Source organism: Sylvia atricapilla, chromosome W (assembly GCF_009819655.1).
Source record: "Sylvia atricapilla isolate bSylAtr1 chromosome W, bSylAtr1.pri, whole genome shotgun sequence".
NCBI classification, from domain to species: Eukaryota; Metazoa; Chordata; class Aves; order Passeriformes; family Sylviidae; genus Sylvia; species Sylvia atricapilla.
Genome location: NC_089173.1, coordinates 2,132,708 through 2,149,499, shown reverse-complemented (window position 1 = coordinate 2,149,499; position 16,792 = coordinate 2,132,708). Strand labels below are relative to the sequence as shown.

General features: G+C 39.4%; 1 protein-coding gene across 2 annotated transcripts in view; it reads right to left on the bottom strand.

Annotated features, from left to right (window-relative positions):
• Window positions 1-567: 567 nt before the first annotated feature.
• LOC136373337 (hsp90 co-chaperone Cdc37-like 1) overlaps window positions 568-16,792 on the bottom strand; it is a 75,542-nt gene continuing 59,317 nt past the window's right edge. Inside the window, exons 2-7 of one of the 2 annotated variants that reach the window (XM_066338243.1) lie at window positions 11,323-11,625; window positions 10,448-10,541; window positions 9,036-9,151; window positions 8,628-8,750; window positions 3,398-3,556; window positions 568-2,622 (exon numbers count right to left, since the gene is read on the bottom strand). In XM_066338243.1, the coding sequence (XP_066194340.1) occupies window positions 2,524-2,622; window positions 3,398-3,556; window positions 8,628-8,750; window positions 9,036-9,151; window positions 10,448-10,541; window positions 11,323-11,625 (894 nt within the window). In that variant the 3' untranslated portion in view covers window positions 568-2,523. The remainder of the gene's footprint in view (window positions 2,623-3,397; window positions 3,557-8,627; window positions 8,751-9,035; window positions 9,152-10,447; window positions 10,542-11,322; window positions 11,626-16,792) is intronic. The other variant, XM_066338244.1, reaches the window with a different exon arrangement.

Genomic DNA, 16,792 nt, shown 5'->3' with positions numbered 1-16,792 from the left:
ATCTATTGCTCAGTTTTTACTAATACTTACCCCACTGTATACTACAACAGACTTAGACTTCACTAAATCAAAATTAGAGCCTACAAGAAAAAGGCTAGTGTTGTATAACAGCTAGTTTGCCTGTGTCAACAACTGTATGTAGCCTCTATAGGAACTAGCTAGTTATACCAATTTGTTTACTTGAGTTAGTGAAACTATTACTCCAAAATGCATTCCAAACCCTGTGTGTGGTCAGAACAATGCAGCAGAGTGTCAAGTAAAAAATAGAAGATCTGGCTAAATGAACATACAAATAGAAGACTCTTGTAAAAACATGTCATAGTGGTTTGACACTGGCCCAACATCAGACACCCACGAGAGTCGCTTGCTCACCCTCCCCTGCTACAGCAGGGCAGAGGAGGAAAAAAACCCCTAACAAACACTTCATGAGTGAGCTAAGAACCAGGAGAAATATTTCAAGGGCAAAACAGGATCAGCTTAAGTTGCAAAGTGAATTTTATTACTAACAGAATCAGAGGAGGACAATGAGAAGTAAAATAAGCCCTTAAAACACCTTCCCCCCCAGCCCCTCCCTCCTTCCCACTGACAGTGCAGGGAGACAGGGTGTGGGGGTTTTGGTCAGTTTATCACCAAGATTTTCTTTCACTGCTCTGGGAGAGGAGTTATTCCCCTGTGAGACTGTGGAGTCCCTTCCATGGAAGACAGTTCTCTGTGAACTTCTTCAGCATGGTCCCACTCTCACAAGCAGCAGTCATACCGCACCTGCTCCAACGTGAACTCCTCCCACGGGCAGACAGTCCTCCCAAAACTGCTGCAATGTGAATCTCTCTTTCCATGGGGTGCAGTCCTCCAAGGACAAGCTGCTCCAGCTTGGAAGCAGGGGCCCCCTCTCTTCACCAGGTCTTCCACTGGACCACAGCCTCCTCCAGGCATCCACCGGCTCCAGTGTGGGCATCTCCCCCATGGGCTGTAGCTGGATCTCTGCATTCCCCGTGGACCCATGGGCTGCAGGGAGACAGCCTGCTTCCTCATGGTCTTCACCACGTCCTGCAGAGGAATCTTGGCTCTGGCGCCTGGAGCACCTTCTGCCCTTCCTTCTCCACTGACCTTGGTGTTGCCATGTTGTTTTCCCTCACATGCTCTCACCTCCTCCTATTCTCTGACTAGGAGCAAAAACCTGTGACTTTGTTTTGATTTTCTTTTTAAATATGTCATCACAGGGGCGTTACCAACCTCTCTCATTGGCCCAGTTTTGGCCAGCAGCATGTCCGTCTTCAGAGCCATCAAAGATTGGCTCTGCTGGTCATGGTGGAAGCTTCTAGTGTCTTCCCACAGGAGCCATCTTTGTGGCCCCCCTGCTGTCAAAAAACAGGCTGTGCCAAACCAATACACACGTGAAGCAAACATTTATATTGACATTTGAGGTATAGACTCTCCCTTGAAATAGGTCAGCTACAGAGTACATGTTTATGGACAGAGTTGCTATAGAAGCAGCAAGTTTGAAAAGTTTGGTAGAAATTTTGGATTGCAGAGGCTCTGACACCAGACTTGTTCTGGGAATACCATTTGTAAGTAAGATTCTGAAATGGAAGGCTTTTAAAGATCTTCCTATTTCTCAGTATTTGATAATTTCATAAAATATTCACTTAATAAAAAGAACTTTATTTTAGCAATGTATGAAATACCTGCCAAAACCCGACATACAAGTGCTTGGCTCCTGACTGTAATCAAGCTTTTTGTTGAAAGTAGTGTCTCATCCCACCCACTGTGCCTGAAGGTCCCCTTTTGTTCTCTTTCTCAAATTTTTTCACTCCATTACAGATCTAGCTTTAAAAAAATAGTTTAAAAATTTAGTGAATTTAAACTAAAAAAGTCTTAAAAAAAAAAAAAAAGTTTCTCAGTGACCATACAACCCAAACATCATACGTAAGCAATTGTTAGTTGGGGGAAGAACACCAAACAATGTTTTTATGAAAGCAAAACACAACATTTAAATCATCTTAGAAGAAGTAGGCAGCCAGTGTTTTCATTGATGCCATCCAGATCTGCAATACTGATGTCATATCAATTTATTGCTATTTATGTTAAAAGCAGATTTAAGAGCTATACCAGGAATATAGGAGAAATATAACTGTGATTTCCAATATTCATAGAATAAGACATAGACATATCTAATAACAATAGCAGTTTCTACTGGAAATCTATCACTTATTGTAAACATTGTATTTGTACAATTTATTTTTCATACTTTAATTTCCAAAATCATAAAAAGCAAATTTCGTAGCATAAAACACATCCAGTTTCATGTTTGGCAATGAGAACCTTCTCCATAGACAACCAAAAACCTAGCAGCAGATTTTCAAATATTATTACAAGCATTTCTGGATTACTCTCCCTCCAAATACCCTCTATGCTCAAAACACCAAAAATAAAGTGCAATACCCATAAAAATGTGTCAAGAAAATAGCCACATTCTTTTCTTTGCAATAAAAAAATGAGTACTTTGCCTCAGTCTTAACAGTGCTATACTGCATCCATCATTTTGGGTTCTTCATCTTTTTGTAGCATTGAATCTAAATTGCAGACACTTCTGTTTATGCAGCCTTGTAGATAATTTGCATTCTGCAACAAATGAAGAATTGAAAGTTTAATTTCAATACATACACTTACAGAGAATTAAGTCAAGCTTTTTTGTCTGTGTTAGGATAATTTTGTAATAAAATATAATTTCTTAAATAATACCCTAGACAGCATTATCATTATGTGAATATCAGAAGCTCCTTTAAATTTAGCTAGCATACTATGACCTTATTGTGCATTTTCTTAGGGTTCAGTTACCAGATCTTACCAAACAGGTACCTTGAGCAAATTTATTTCAAAGTACTTTAAATTGTGTCTCCTTCTCTAACATCCAGCTTTTAAAATTTTCTTTTCAGCCCAAGATGTGATCATAACTAATACTGAAACCAAACACCCCAGTGTGCCAAGATAAAGATAAAAACAAGGGCAAAATATCATAACACAGTGTAAATTTTCCTTAGATTTGATTACCTGCATATTTCCATTAATGGGATTAGTAATTTGCAGTTGAAAGTTCATTTCACCTCCTGTGATACAAAGTATATTTAATTCTAGTACATGAAGACGTTAATGATGCAGTTTTCTATTTAGCACAATCATTCAAGGGCACTGAACTAACGTATGCCTTTTGACACTAAATTGTGAGAGCTTTCAGAAACAATCTCTCCCATATTGTTAATAGTGTACACTAGAACTAACAGTGCTCCAACTATAGAGACCTACTCCTAGATATCAAAAAGTACATCTTCTCAAAAGTGTAGCAAAAATTTGTTCCTAATAGAGTTTTTATATTCAGTTTTGGAAATAAAAAGTCTACCTGTGACAAAGACTCCAGTCCTTCTTCAATAGCAGTATAGACACTGGAATTCTTTACTGATATAGCTTGAAAGCCTTGAGACTGTGAACAGATCCTCACTCTTGATTTGAATTCTTCAAGCTCAGTTTTAAAAGTTTCCAAAAAGCCTTCTTCCCCTGCCTGTAAAGAGAGTAGTGAAATATTTTTCATCTTAGCCAGATTTACTTCTAGATGTAAGTATACATACTGTTTAAAAGAAGTCCTGTTGTTGCAGATATTGGCATTGGGGTTTGAGCTACCACAGACTGGGCCTCAATCTGAGGCCTGTGAGGCCTGTGGCGCAGCTGGAAAATTGTGTTAAGGTGTGCACATGGAATAGTGGGTTTCTAGGTGTAGTTTTTGTGGCATGAACATTTCAGCCACCATAAGAATAAGATAAATAGTTTGTTTGCATTTCTTTTATGACCTGTCATTGTAAACTATACTAGAGTGTATAAAACCTGCCATTTGAGAGAGAATAAACGGAGAACATTGTGCTAACCACATTGGCTTGACCTACGTTGCTCTGTCCGGCCTCCTAATTATTTCAGAGCCTCTGTCAGCATACTGGCACCTGAGCAGAGGCTCTACGCTTAGATGCGGGATATTATTACGTCTTAACTGCGGAAAGCAGATTTTTATTACGTCTTTAATGCGGGTTTGTTTTAATACGGTGATTTTTTTCTGATTTTTAAATTGCTTCCATGCGGATCGTTTGAATACAGGAAAGGAAGACTCCAGGAAGACTCCGTCCTTGTTCCCGGACCGAACACGGAAGGGAGAGCGAGTTTGGGAGCTAGGAGGCTGGAAGGCGGAGATCACTCGGTCTGAAAAGTGGAGCAGCAGTGACATGCCGTGGTGGAGGTAAGCTGCAGTAAGCTGCAGCGGTGAAACAAAGACACAGAAAGAAAAAATATGGATAGAGAGTTACAGGCAGCTACTCGGCTTCTCTTGAACATTATCTCTAAGAGAGGTGAAAAGATAAAAGAAAATTACTTAGAACAACTAGCCCTATGGGCCAGAAAAAGAGGGAAATTAACCAGACCATTGCTCGTGTTTAGTGAGACAGAGTGGCGAGGAATAGGAGAAATGCTGTGGGATTTGTGCCATTGGAGGCGGGAAAGAAGGGAAATCTGCTCAGGAACTCGGCACGGTTTGGAAAAAGATTCTAATTACCTTGCAGACTGTTTCAGCTGAAAAAAAAGCTGCCGAGGCTGCCATTCAGGCTCTTGAGGGCATGGGGAACGAGAGCAGGGAGGTGCAAAAATCCTCCGAGGTCGCGAAATTCTTTGGTGTTTATAATACCCGCCCCATGAAAGGCACAATGGCACCGGTCAGCCCCACTCTGCAGGATGTGCTGCATCATGTTTCCCAGGCACCAGAAGTTTCCCCGCCAGCTCCGAGACAGACTGAGAAAGACCAGGAAGTGGCACGGCCGCCAGAGTCTGGGGGCGTGGTGAAAGATGAGAAGTCAGGCAGAGCTGAGAGTGACATGGGTCTGGCACCGGGGATGAAACAAGGGGGTGGAGTGCGAGGTGGAGACAGGTAGAGTGCGAGAACAGGGAAGCGGAGGAACGTGCAGGAGGGGGGGTAGCCCTGACTTGCGCAGCGGCGGCAGCAGAGGCGGCGGCACGGCCAGCAGCCTGCACACAGTCCACCACGGCAGCAGCACAATGTCCTCTTCCCCACGACTCTGGCTCCGAGACATCGGAGGATGAGAAACCCAGCTTCAATCTCCAAAGCAAGCAGCAATCCCAGAAAAAATCACACCGTGCAAATGAATTACAACAGATAATAGCCAAGCTTGCTGAGTTATCAACCCGACAAGATCAATTAGAAAAGAAAACAGCTGTGCTTCCTCAGCCCTGGTCACAAAGGGAGCACAACCTCCCCCCATCCATGCCGACAGCTCCCCCTGCACCTTCGGTTTTCCCCTCAGCCCAGGAGGTGTCACTGCCAGCAATGCCAAGAAATCCAAATGAGAGGTGCTGGGCTTCAGTTCTTAAAAATGCTATGTTAGATGGAGATTGGCAAGTTGCCAGTTTCATAGCCTGCCCTGTTATTGTCAGTAATGGGAATGCTAGTTGGGAACTTCATGAATGGAAAGTGCTTCAGTCAGCAAACAGTCACTACTTACGGAATCAGATCAGAAGCAGCCAGAAACATAATTCAATATATATTTACTGCAGATGTACTTTGCCCCGCTGATTCTGCTAGCATTGCCTCCTTTTTGTTATCTCCGTCTCAGTTTCTCATATTTGAGCGAGAATGGAAGCGTTTGGCAATTGAGGAAGCCAACTGGCATCAAACAGTGGGGGATCGATTGTATGGGATCCAGCCAGACATGCTGACTGGACAAGAACCTTATGCCACGACAAATGTCCAGCTGACGTATCCTACCGAGATTCATCAGCTGTCTCAATCGCTGGCTCACAAAGCTTTGCTTCTAGTTCCAGACAAAAAGAAGCCAGCACCCTATTCTACAATGAAGCAAGGAGCCACAGAGCCCTATGGACAATTTATTGACAGACTGTCAACTGCTTTGAAAGATGCACCAGATGTGTCACCAGAGGTACAAGAACACCTGGTTCATTCTTTTGCTTTCGAGAATGCTAATTCATGCACGAGAACCATCCTGGCCACACTTCCTCAAGGCAGTCCAGTAGACAAGATGCTAATAGTTGCTACCAGATCAGAACAGAACAGCCAAACTGCAGCGTTCACAGCAGCCATGCAGGATGCCATGCAGCAACAAGGACACATCATTGCAGCTGCTTTGTCAGGTGGCAAAATCAATAACCCCAGCCACAACAACAAAACTTTACGTAACAACAAACCAGCTAGCAGCATTTGCTTCCGATGTGGTGAAACAGGCCATTTCAAACAAGCCTGTCAAAAGACTGTGTGGTGTCACAAATGTAATACTGACACCCATGCCATGGAAGCTTGTCGCAAGATACCAGATAGCAGTGATGACAGTGACTTACCTGGAGCACCCTACAATAACTCAGAAACTGATGAAGATTGACTTTATAGAATACAGAAAAATAGTTTATATAATTATAATTATAAGATTAAGTTTAATATAAATTGAATTTAAGATTTATAAAGTTTAAGTAATAATAGGATTTATTTTAAGTTTAGGCTTTGTTAAATATAGTTGAATTTAAGAGTAAGATTTATAAAGTTTAAGTGATAGATTTATATTTTATAAATTCAAAGGTTTATTGTATGTAGGCTTTAAATTTAAGCTTTGTTAAAATATGTTAATTTAATTTACAGAGTTTAGTTGGTTTTTTAGATATAAGAAGGCTTCAAAGGAAACAGCAGGAATGAGGCACTGAGAGGTGTCACTTGTTTGTGAATGGAAGAGAAGAAAATTTTTATATTAGGGTTGTTATTGGTTGTAAGCTATTTTATAGAGTTTTTGTGTTTTGTTTTAAGATAATAAGTAAGATAAGTAAGTTAAGTTTAAGATAATAAGATTTAAGTAATAAGTATTGTGATTTTGTTAATTTTCTATATCTATAGTTGACTTCTTATGTGCTTTAGCACTTCTTTTCTAATTATTTAAAAGACACGTGCCATCTCAGAATCCTTCTTTATGTTCTTTAATTAAGCATTTTGTAATTACTGTTGTTAAGAGCTTTGTTTTAGAAATGTATAAAGGGACATCACTCCAGCTTAGAGGTGGGGCCTTGGCCAGGCCCTGACTCTACCTGGATGGATGTTTGGCCAACAGGCCCAGATGTTTTCTGCATCAAAAACTAGATACGAATTGCTTTGACTTGACAATTTGACCCTATAAATATGACAGCTGAACAGACTTTTGAAAATAACTTGGGAGCCTTGCTCAAGAGGGGATGCCCAGGTCTTCACTGGAGGGGAGTTTTTTCAGCTGTTGCAGAGTCTGGGACAATGGGACAGTATTTTGGTAATTAACAATCATTCAATTTTACATGTGTTATTGTTACATTCCTTTTGATAAATGACCCAGTCTGGATAGCTCAAAAAGAAAAAGGGGGAATTGTTGCAGATATTGGCATTGGGGTTTGAGCTACCACAGACTGGGCCTCAATCTGAGGCCTGTGAGGCCTGTGGCGCAGCTGGAAAATTGTGTTAAGGTGTGCACATGGAATAGTGGGTTTCTAGGTGTAGTTTTTGTGGCGTGAACATTTCAGCCACCTTAAGAATAAGATAAATAGTTTGTTTGCATTCCTTTTATGACCTGTCATTGTAAACTATACTAGAGTGTATAAAACCTGCCATTTGAGAGAGAATAAACGGAGAACATTGTGCTAACCACATTGGCTTGACCTACGTTGCTCTGTCCGGCCTCCTAATTATTTCAGAGCCTCTGTCAACATCCTGTAGTAATGCATATTATACTCATTGAAGGATAATGGTTTGGACAAGTCAATAACAATATTAGCAGCAGTCAGCTTAAAAAGAAGATGCAGGTATGCTGGTTTTTGTTTGCTTTGTTTTAAAGAGACTTTGGCATTTGATAAGTACAGAAACAGTTATTCATTTATCTGAGAACATGTAAGAACAAAACAAATATAATTTTAACCTTTCCTTTATTCTACCTCAGAAGCCAATACCCTTAAAAGAAAAAGTATTCATGACAGCACTCACTTTAAAAGCAAAGCATGAATCAAAGTGAGTGTCAGCTCAAGTCCTTAGGGGAGCATCAAGATCAGCATGATTTGCTTCTTCAGTCTTGTATAATTTAATATAGAACCTGAATCAAACCACATCTTCAGTCTTCACACATCTGTCCCTCTCTCAGCATTTCAGAGCTAACTATCACTGACTGAAGAGAAACAGACTACAAATTGGGGCCTGCCATGAACTGCATAGAGAGTAGGACACTCAGTCCTTAGACACATTCATGTTACAGATAAGTAACATGACCCTCACACATTCACATTTACCAATGTAATTTAGGTGGCACTTCCATTATTCCACACTCCTGTAGTTCCCACACTGTTCTGCTTTCCCTCTGGCCTAACAAGAATTCATGAAACTTCCATTTTCAAGATCAGAATTACACAAAACATTCATCCTAGAATGAACTGCCAACAAAACAACACTTCCCTATAAGCTTGATTAAGTCAGTAACATATTTAACCTCCAACCTCCTTCAGAACACTGATCCCTTGTAAGGGTATCAAGAGTTTTTCTCAGTGATACACAAATTCTGACTTACTTTGGCTTTTTGGAAGAATAGACGAAAACAGCCTCTTGGATCCACATTAAAACTTCTGGCCATTTCTATAATAAACTGCATCACAAGTGCTTGGTGTGCTATTTGTTCCATCAGAGCTCTTTTCTGAAGAGAAAGTACATAATTACAGAAAATATCTTTAAAAAAGTTTAACTACCTAAAATTCAACATCTTTGCATTTGATTCCTAAAGAGAAAAGAACTGATGCTGAGAGAAGCAGAGACTTAATTAGCTAGGACTAGGTCTAACAGTAATGTGTATTTGAGGCTTCCTTCATTATGGGAAGACACGGAGAAGAGTAATTAAATTGGCTGGTCAATCTGGACAGCTTTTCTGTAGTGTAAGTGGGAAACTGTAAACTTTTAAGCACTTTAAAGTTCTTTCTAGTACCTGTTCAGCTTCTAGATGAAAACACCATAAGATGAGATATTTAGCTGTTTCTTCACATACAAGATATGGGTGATCAGACAAAAATCTTTGACTGTCATCCCATCTGCCCAGCATGCCTAATTAAAAAAAAAAAAAACAACACAACAACATGAATTAATACATTCAATATGTCAATGATTTAATGCAGTGAGGACATTATTGAAATTTACATACTACAATCTCCTTCACACTTCATTGATACCTCAGAAGAACTGCATACTAATCAAACTGAAATCAAATTTGTCGTTTTTAAAACACCACACAATGCTGAAAGACCAATCAGATATGCTCAGACTGTAAAGATACAATAAGAATAAGACCTTAACAGTAGCAGCTAAGTGTATTTTAGTATCTCTGGCAGTGTTAAAAACAAGTTAATTTTAAATGGTTTTCACACACTGTAACAAAGTAGTATCCATGCATATTTGTTAAGAATTTGATAGCATGCCTAAGTTGATGGATTTACACTCAGTGATTTTGACAGAAAAGTTCTTAAAGTTCTTGCAAGACAAAAAAAATGAAACTATAATCATAATCTAAAATTAATATTCTTCTGACATGGTTTGCCAGGTTTTAGGAAATATAAAGCTATTTTTACAACCAAGTTAAAGCATTAAGGTCAAAACAGGAGACCGAACTCCATGGTTGAAAGTTAACTGGAAGACTGAATTGTAGTAAGTAGCATGAAACTACCTTAATGGAAAGAGCTGCAGGTTGAAAGTCAGAATTCAAAATTTAAGCAGTGAGATCACCTTTTTCCTCCCTATTGTCCTTCACATGAGTTAATTGCCCTAAAATATATATTAGTGATATTTCACTGCTTGCCAGTACTAGATACAAAGTTTTACCCTTCTATCACTCATTTAAATAAATCTTTAAAATTAAAAGTGGTTGCATCTCTACATAGTTTTAACAGCTGTTTTGCAGATATTTGCCTTTTATTATTCATCCCCCTCGTAGATTATGAGACAGTAAAACTCCACCTACTTATGGGAGGCAGGTACAGATAATCCCAGGTACTTTTACATGCAGGAATTGCATCTCTACTAATACCCCTATCATTTCCCATGGAATAGCAGAAGAAGTTGCTAGAATTTAATTTTCATGACTTGAAAAATTTTTTCCGTTCTATATTGGTGCAAGAAGTTTTCATTGATCATAAGAACCAAAAGACTTGTGATTTAGTTTCCTTTACTTTGAAATGGTTATTTGTTATAATGCTACATCTCCTGTCCTGAGAAATAAGTCTAGATACTCTACTTGACAGATGTTTCATTTGTTAACACTCATTTTGAATAATAATAATAAATAAATAGACCTACACAAATTCTACAGGAGGTTAAACTGCAAAATGTTGGAAGCAACATACTTACCAAAGTATCTAATCTTTTGTTCATGCTTCTGTATAAATGATTTAGATATATCTTCATCTTCATCTTCTTTTCTTTTATATTGACTGATAAAACTCTAAAGATGAGAAAAAAAGATCATAGAATCTCCACATTTACATTTTTGAACTATAGGATTATTTAAATTCATTACTATCTAAGGTACAATGTTCTAGTTTTAAGCATAGCCCAGCAAACACATATGTAGCCAACACTTTATGTGCCTATGAAAATTATTTACCAAAACATAGCTTGTCTAATTAATAATAGGGCAAAAAACTACTTATCATACTCTTCTTCTAAGCAATAATCTATCTCAAAGTTCTACACACCAGTAGGAACTTACTGATCTATAAATTATGAGAAATATCTATACACTTTAGTCCTGAAGAAGCTCAGTGGAATTATGAAAAATTATGCATTAATGATTCATATTCAAATTAAGTGCTGAAAACAAAACTGGAATTTACTATGAAGGCAGTTCATGCTAAAATAATGTTTATTAAGAAATTCATGTTCTTAGAGGTCAATTGTGCATGTTTCAAATGTGAAAATTTGGCATTACAGAGAAGCAAATTTCATATAAAGAACAATTGCTCACCCTTGGTTTTGGCCGTAGTTGCTAGAAGGGACAAATAAAATTTCTGATTCCAAATTAAAGGAGAAGTGTCACACATATTTGTGACATCAGTGCAACATGTACCCTTTAAAAGGGCAAAAAAAAAAAAAAAAAAAAAAAAAAAAAAAACATTCAACACATGACATTAAGCACTACACTAGATATAGAAAACACTAAAGATGAGAAATAAATGAAATATAAAAGGCTTATAATTGTGTTCATACACATTTATATGACATACCTTATTAAATACCTCCTTACTAAAAGAATCTGTATTCCATAGATTCTGTCTTTCCCTCTCTATTAGGGCTTCTTCTTTTCTCCTCCATTCTTCTTCTCTTTGTCTCAGTTCTGAAGCTTCAGTCTGTGCTTTGGCATATTCCTGATCCATGGATTCTGAATTATGCAGTGCTAAACTACCAAGTTTCTGCTGGGCTTCTGCTAGATTCCATTTGGATTCTATGGAGCTCTTCACAAACTCTTCTTGCTTTTGACAGATTAATTCAATCCCTTGATCATAGGTCTGTGTGGTAAACAAAACATGCTGTTTAAGGAAGGAAAACTGATAGAATTTATGAAGCATATAGAAACAGAAGTCTTTGACTCCCAAATAGAACACTGAGATGGAAGGCATCTTAAAAGCAATATTATATTCACACCTGACTGAACATAATGTTACCAGATGATAAACTGTCTACATCTGGTGAGCTAACACCATGCTTATTCTACCAAAAACACTGGCCTATGGAATTGCACAGTGCCCACTGTGTAAGAAGGAGAACTGGAAGTTCACCAGCCCCAGTGCCCTGCCAACTCATCCAGGTCGACTGGAACATTGGGATTCCCGACCACCAGGAATCACCAGAGAGACCCCTTGGACAGAAGAAAGCATGTGTAAAGGGGAGAGAAAATATGTTAATGGTTTTGAGGAAATGATTATCATATGTATGTTTAGTCCAGGACAATCAATAAATATGTATGTAAAACACAGTATAGAAACAGAAACTTCCCTGTACTCAGCATGCACGGCTTCGGGAGGAGCTATCCCCTCATACATCTGGCCAAATAAAGAATGCCTGCTTCTTAATGCTACACTGGTGTTAAGGAGTTTTTTTATTTTACCAAATTTTTTGTTACAATAATACTGTGTAGCTAGATGATTTTTAAAATAAACTTCTACTTCAAGCTCTCTAACACTAATTGAAAGATATTTATACAATCATGGATCAAGTATTGCTACCAGTAATGCAATGTCCAGATGCATATAATAAAATTCTTTTGTAGATGAAAGGATTTTCCTCACTTCCCTCTGGTTATCCTTACTCTGCAAAATTAACAATAGTCAAAATATCACAATACAGGACATACTTCTGAGAAGAAAGCATTTGCTTTATGTGGCAGGATGTGTCCTCCCCCTCTCTACCACAGTTGGTGGAGATATGGAAGAGATAACCTGGGTGAAAAGCCCAGCAAGGGGTCACCTCTGGCACCAAAAGGGCTCAAGCCCCCAGCTAAGAATCAACATCTTAGTATGGAAAGTAAAAATGGGAAGAGATAAAGGAAAATATATATTCCTGACTGAGAGACACTGTTTTACAAACTATAAAAGACACATGAGTTCTCACAGAGACAGAAGCTGTCTACACACACAACCTTGAAAGTGTTCGAGACTTCTCCCCGGAGTTTGGACACAGATTCTGTGGTTACTTTCCTGGGGACTGAGGAAAAGAATCTTGATGTGTGCCCCACCAACAATTGGATGGTAAGATAAATGGAATTTAAGTTATATTATTTCTTTGCTAGCAGTAAAATTAATAGGTACCTTTAATCTCATGCTGTATATATCTACCAGTAGTCTCTTCTTGTCCTTATTCCTATGTAGAATTAGTTTGTTTTAAGTCTTCTGTCTGTTAGTTTTGTGTCTATTAAATAAATAATTAATCCATTCTATAATAGACCGTATCAGTCATCATTAAAGAACTTGTGAATGAGAGTGGGTTTTGGGGTGCTGGCTGCCTCAGTAAAGCTACTTCCTGCTGCTGAGGCCAGAGCAAAAGGAAAGGACTTTTCTAAACCCCCACATTTATTTGTAGCACTTTATGATGTCAAATTGTAACACTAGAGTAATTATTACTACCAGATTTCCAGCATGGACTAATAATACATGGTGAGTTAACCTTGGCTGGCTGTCACGTGTCCATTAAATTACCTCTATCACTACCCCTCCTCAGCAGGACAGGGGAAAGAAACAGGATAAGAAAAAGCGCATGGGTCAAGATAAAAACACTAAGATCACTCACCAATTACTGCCATGGGCAAAACAGACTCAACTCAGAGATTAATTTAATTTATTGCCAACTAAAAATAAAGTAGGATGGTGAAAAACAGACACAACTGAAAGCACTTTCCCCTCTCCCTTCCTAAGCTCAACTTCATTCCATTGTTCCTGACTCTTTTGTCTCCTCCTCTGTAGCAGGACATCTCACATCCCCAACAAGAGCTTATCTGTTGTTTACTAACTGATCAGATAACTCAAACAGGACAAGCTGTCTTGTAGTGAGTTATTTTGGCACCATGGGGTTAAAACTGGTCAAGCATCTCCTAGCTGACAGTACTGTCTTGGTTTGGGAAGATAGGTATCTGCCAGGGAAAGCTGGAGCTTCCCTTGGAATGGAGAATGTAAACCACCACCACCACACTCTTTTTTCCAATTATAATTTTTTCAGTTAAAAGCTTTTAAGCAAAAGATTTTGGAAATAGAAATAGCAGTTCTTTACTAGTATGTATAACAAAGCAAGCAAGCAAACAAACAAAAAAACTACAGCATTGATAACAAAAACAGTACTAAGAACTTTGAGGACTTTGCTTCACAAAAACCCAGGGCAGTTTTGTCTCGGTGCCTCTGCAGGATCCTCAGAGCACCAAGATGGGAACAGTGGAAAAGTCCCGGGCTCGTAGTTGGGATGGCAGGATGTCTCGGCAGGCAGGGGCAGGATGTTTCAGCAGGGCAGGGAGGTGCAAGGTCACGCTGTAGCAGACGAGCAGTGCCGACAAAATTGTGACGGCGGGGCAGGGCTGGCCCAGCTCTTGCAGGGTGGTAGAGAAGCTCAGAATTCCAGGGCGAGCAGATGATGGCAGATTTCCCAGGACTGGACTCCTCCAGAGGCAGAGAACTTGTCCAGCAGGAACACTAACCCAGCTGTGCTTTCTCCCCGAATGCCAAAAACCAAAGTGCCAGGCTGCCTGAAGCTCTGTCCTTTACCTGCCTCAACCCCCCCCCCCCCCCCCCCCCCCCCCCCCGAGCTTCGACCACCCCTTTGTTTTGTTAAATAGTCTTAAGTATGACATTTAGTCTCCTTGGTAAAATATGGGGAAAAAAAATTCTTTAGAGTAAAAAGAAACAAAACCTAACCCCCAACAATGACACATCTTACTGATTTGTTAAAAAAATATGGATATTGGTCTAATACCGATATCCAACTATGATGGACAAAGACTCTCTAACAGTTTGAAAGTTAGAAAGTGTATGTTTATTACGGCGCCGGGCAGCGTGAGGGATAGCTCAGATGATCACAGGGTCTTTTTATGTACAGGAGTATTCAATACCCAAAACACAAATGCATATTGATAACTCTGGTCCATCCCATTCCCCGCTTCATATGGTAATTAGCCAAAAAGCAATTAAGCATGCGTAGTTTGTTCTTTGAAATGGGTCGGTGGTCCTTCTTATGGGTGGGGTCTCAAATGATGAAGTAAGATGGGTCTTCCTCGCTTTGCCTTTTTAACCTTTTAGTGTTGGTGACACCTGGATTCTGTTTCTCAAGACTATCTGATTTATGATCACATTGTGTTCTTGGAGTCTACTGATTAAAGTTGACAGGTCTCCTGATTTATCAGTTCCTTAAATCTGGCTTCTCTTTAAAAAAAAGGGGAAGTTTACCTCAACAATGTCTAGTTAGTAAAGGGAAGTCTACGTCAGCAATATCTAGTTTAACTAAAGTCCTTTATTCTTCAAAATTAATATCTCATTACTGTTGAAGTGAGATCAGGAAGATAAGCCAGATTTCTGACCAACAGACACTTTATGACTATAACTGCCACACCAAACTTAACAAAGCAGAAATTGTCTATACATTTTCCTGGAAATGAGGGGAGCTTCTCCCATAGATAGGGTTGCCTGTTCATGGTTACTCCTGAGGGGTTAAGTGAAGGAATCTGTGTACATTATCAGCATTTTGGTGGTAAGTTACATTTGACTCCTAATCAATACTATTTCTTTTGCTAGCTTTAGTATAGGTACCTTGATATAGTGCATTGTTTTATTGTCCTGGGTTGTAGTTTAGGATGTATTCTATCACCATCTTCAGTTAATGGCCCATCAATGCCTTCTGCATGACTCAGAGATAACTCCCTCTGGGAGTTATCTCTCTCTTTAATGGGCCATCAAGGCCCTCTTCCATGACTCATCATCCCATTGTGAGATGCTCCGCCCATGGGGAAGAGCCAAGCATTCTCACCTGGATATAAGCTGGGATTTGGGACAGTAGAAGCAGCCCTCACCCACTGGATTCCCAGAGGACTGGAGCTACCAGACCTTTCTACAAGATTTCTGTTTCAGGAAGACCACCTCGTCTGGACTGTTTCCATCACCCTGATCAGGTTGTATTCTGACTCTGTCAATGGTTTTTCTTTTTGTATTTATTTTATTTTATTTTATTTTATTCTATTTTATTTTCCTTTTCTTCTCATTAAATTTATTTCTGACTTAGAGCCTCTCACTTGGTTTGTTTTCAAAACCACAACATTTATTTTATGCTGTAATCTACTAGTAGTTATTAGTTTTATATTGTCATAAGTAACTCTGATTAAGATCTTTGTCTGTTATCTCTTGTCTTTTCAATAAAAAAATAAATTTTTATTAATAGACCTGATTTGCCACCATTGGAACTTGCAGACCAGAGTGGTTCCTTATATTTAAACTATTGCCAAAATCTGAGGCTAAGGCAGGATTTGTCTGAAGCTTCCACTTTTCCCAAGACATCCTCCCTGTCCTGAGCACCACTGGAGGGATGGGGAATGGGTACTGTTGTTAGTTTACCTCTGGCATTCCCTTTCTCCTCACATTTTTCCCCACCTCCAGCATGGGTTTTCTTCCCATAGGCTGCATTTCTCCAAGAACTGCTCCACTATGATTCTATTCCATGAGGTACAGTCCTTCAGGAAAATAACTGCTCAAATGTGCATCCCCCATGAGCTGCAGCTCCTATCAGGACCCTGCTCCAGCACTGGCTGCAACTTCCTTCATGGCACATACATCTGCTCCACTGCAGTGTCCTCTACAGGTCTGCAGTGTGGATATCTGCTCTAGCATTGCCCTCTCCATGAACTGTAGAGAATACCTGCTCTGCATGTGGTCCTGTCCTTGAGTTGCTGGAGGACAACCTGCTTCACTATGGTCTTCTCCATGGCTGCAGGGGAACCTCTACACCCATGCCTCGAGCTTTTTTCTCTGACCCTGATGTCTTCAGGGTTTGTTTCTCTCACAGTTTTCCTCACTCCTCTCTCTCACAATTGCTACACAGTATTGTTCTTTTCCTTGCTTTGCTTTGCTTTGCTTTGCTTTGCTTTGCTTTTCTCTTGTTTTCTTTCTTTTCTTTTCTTTTCTTTTCTTTTCTTTTCTTTTCTTTTCTTTTCTTTTCTTTTCTTTTCTT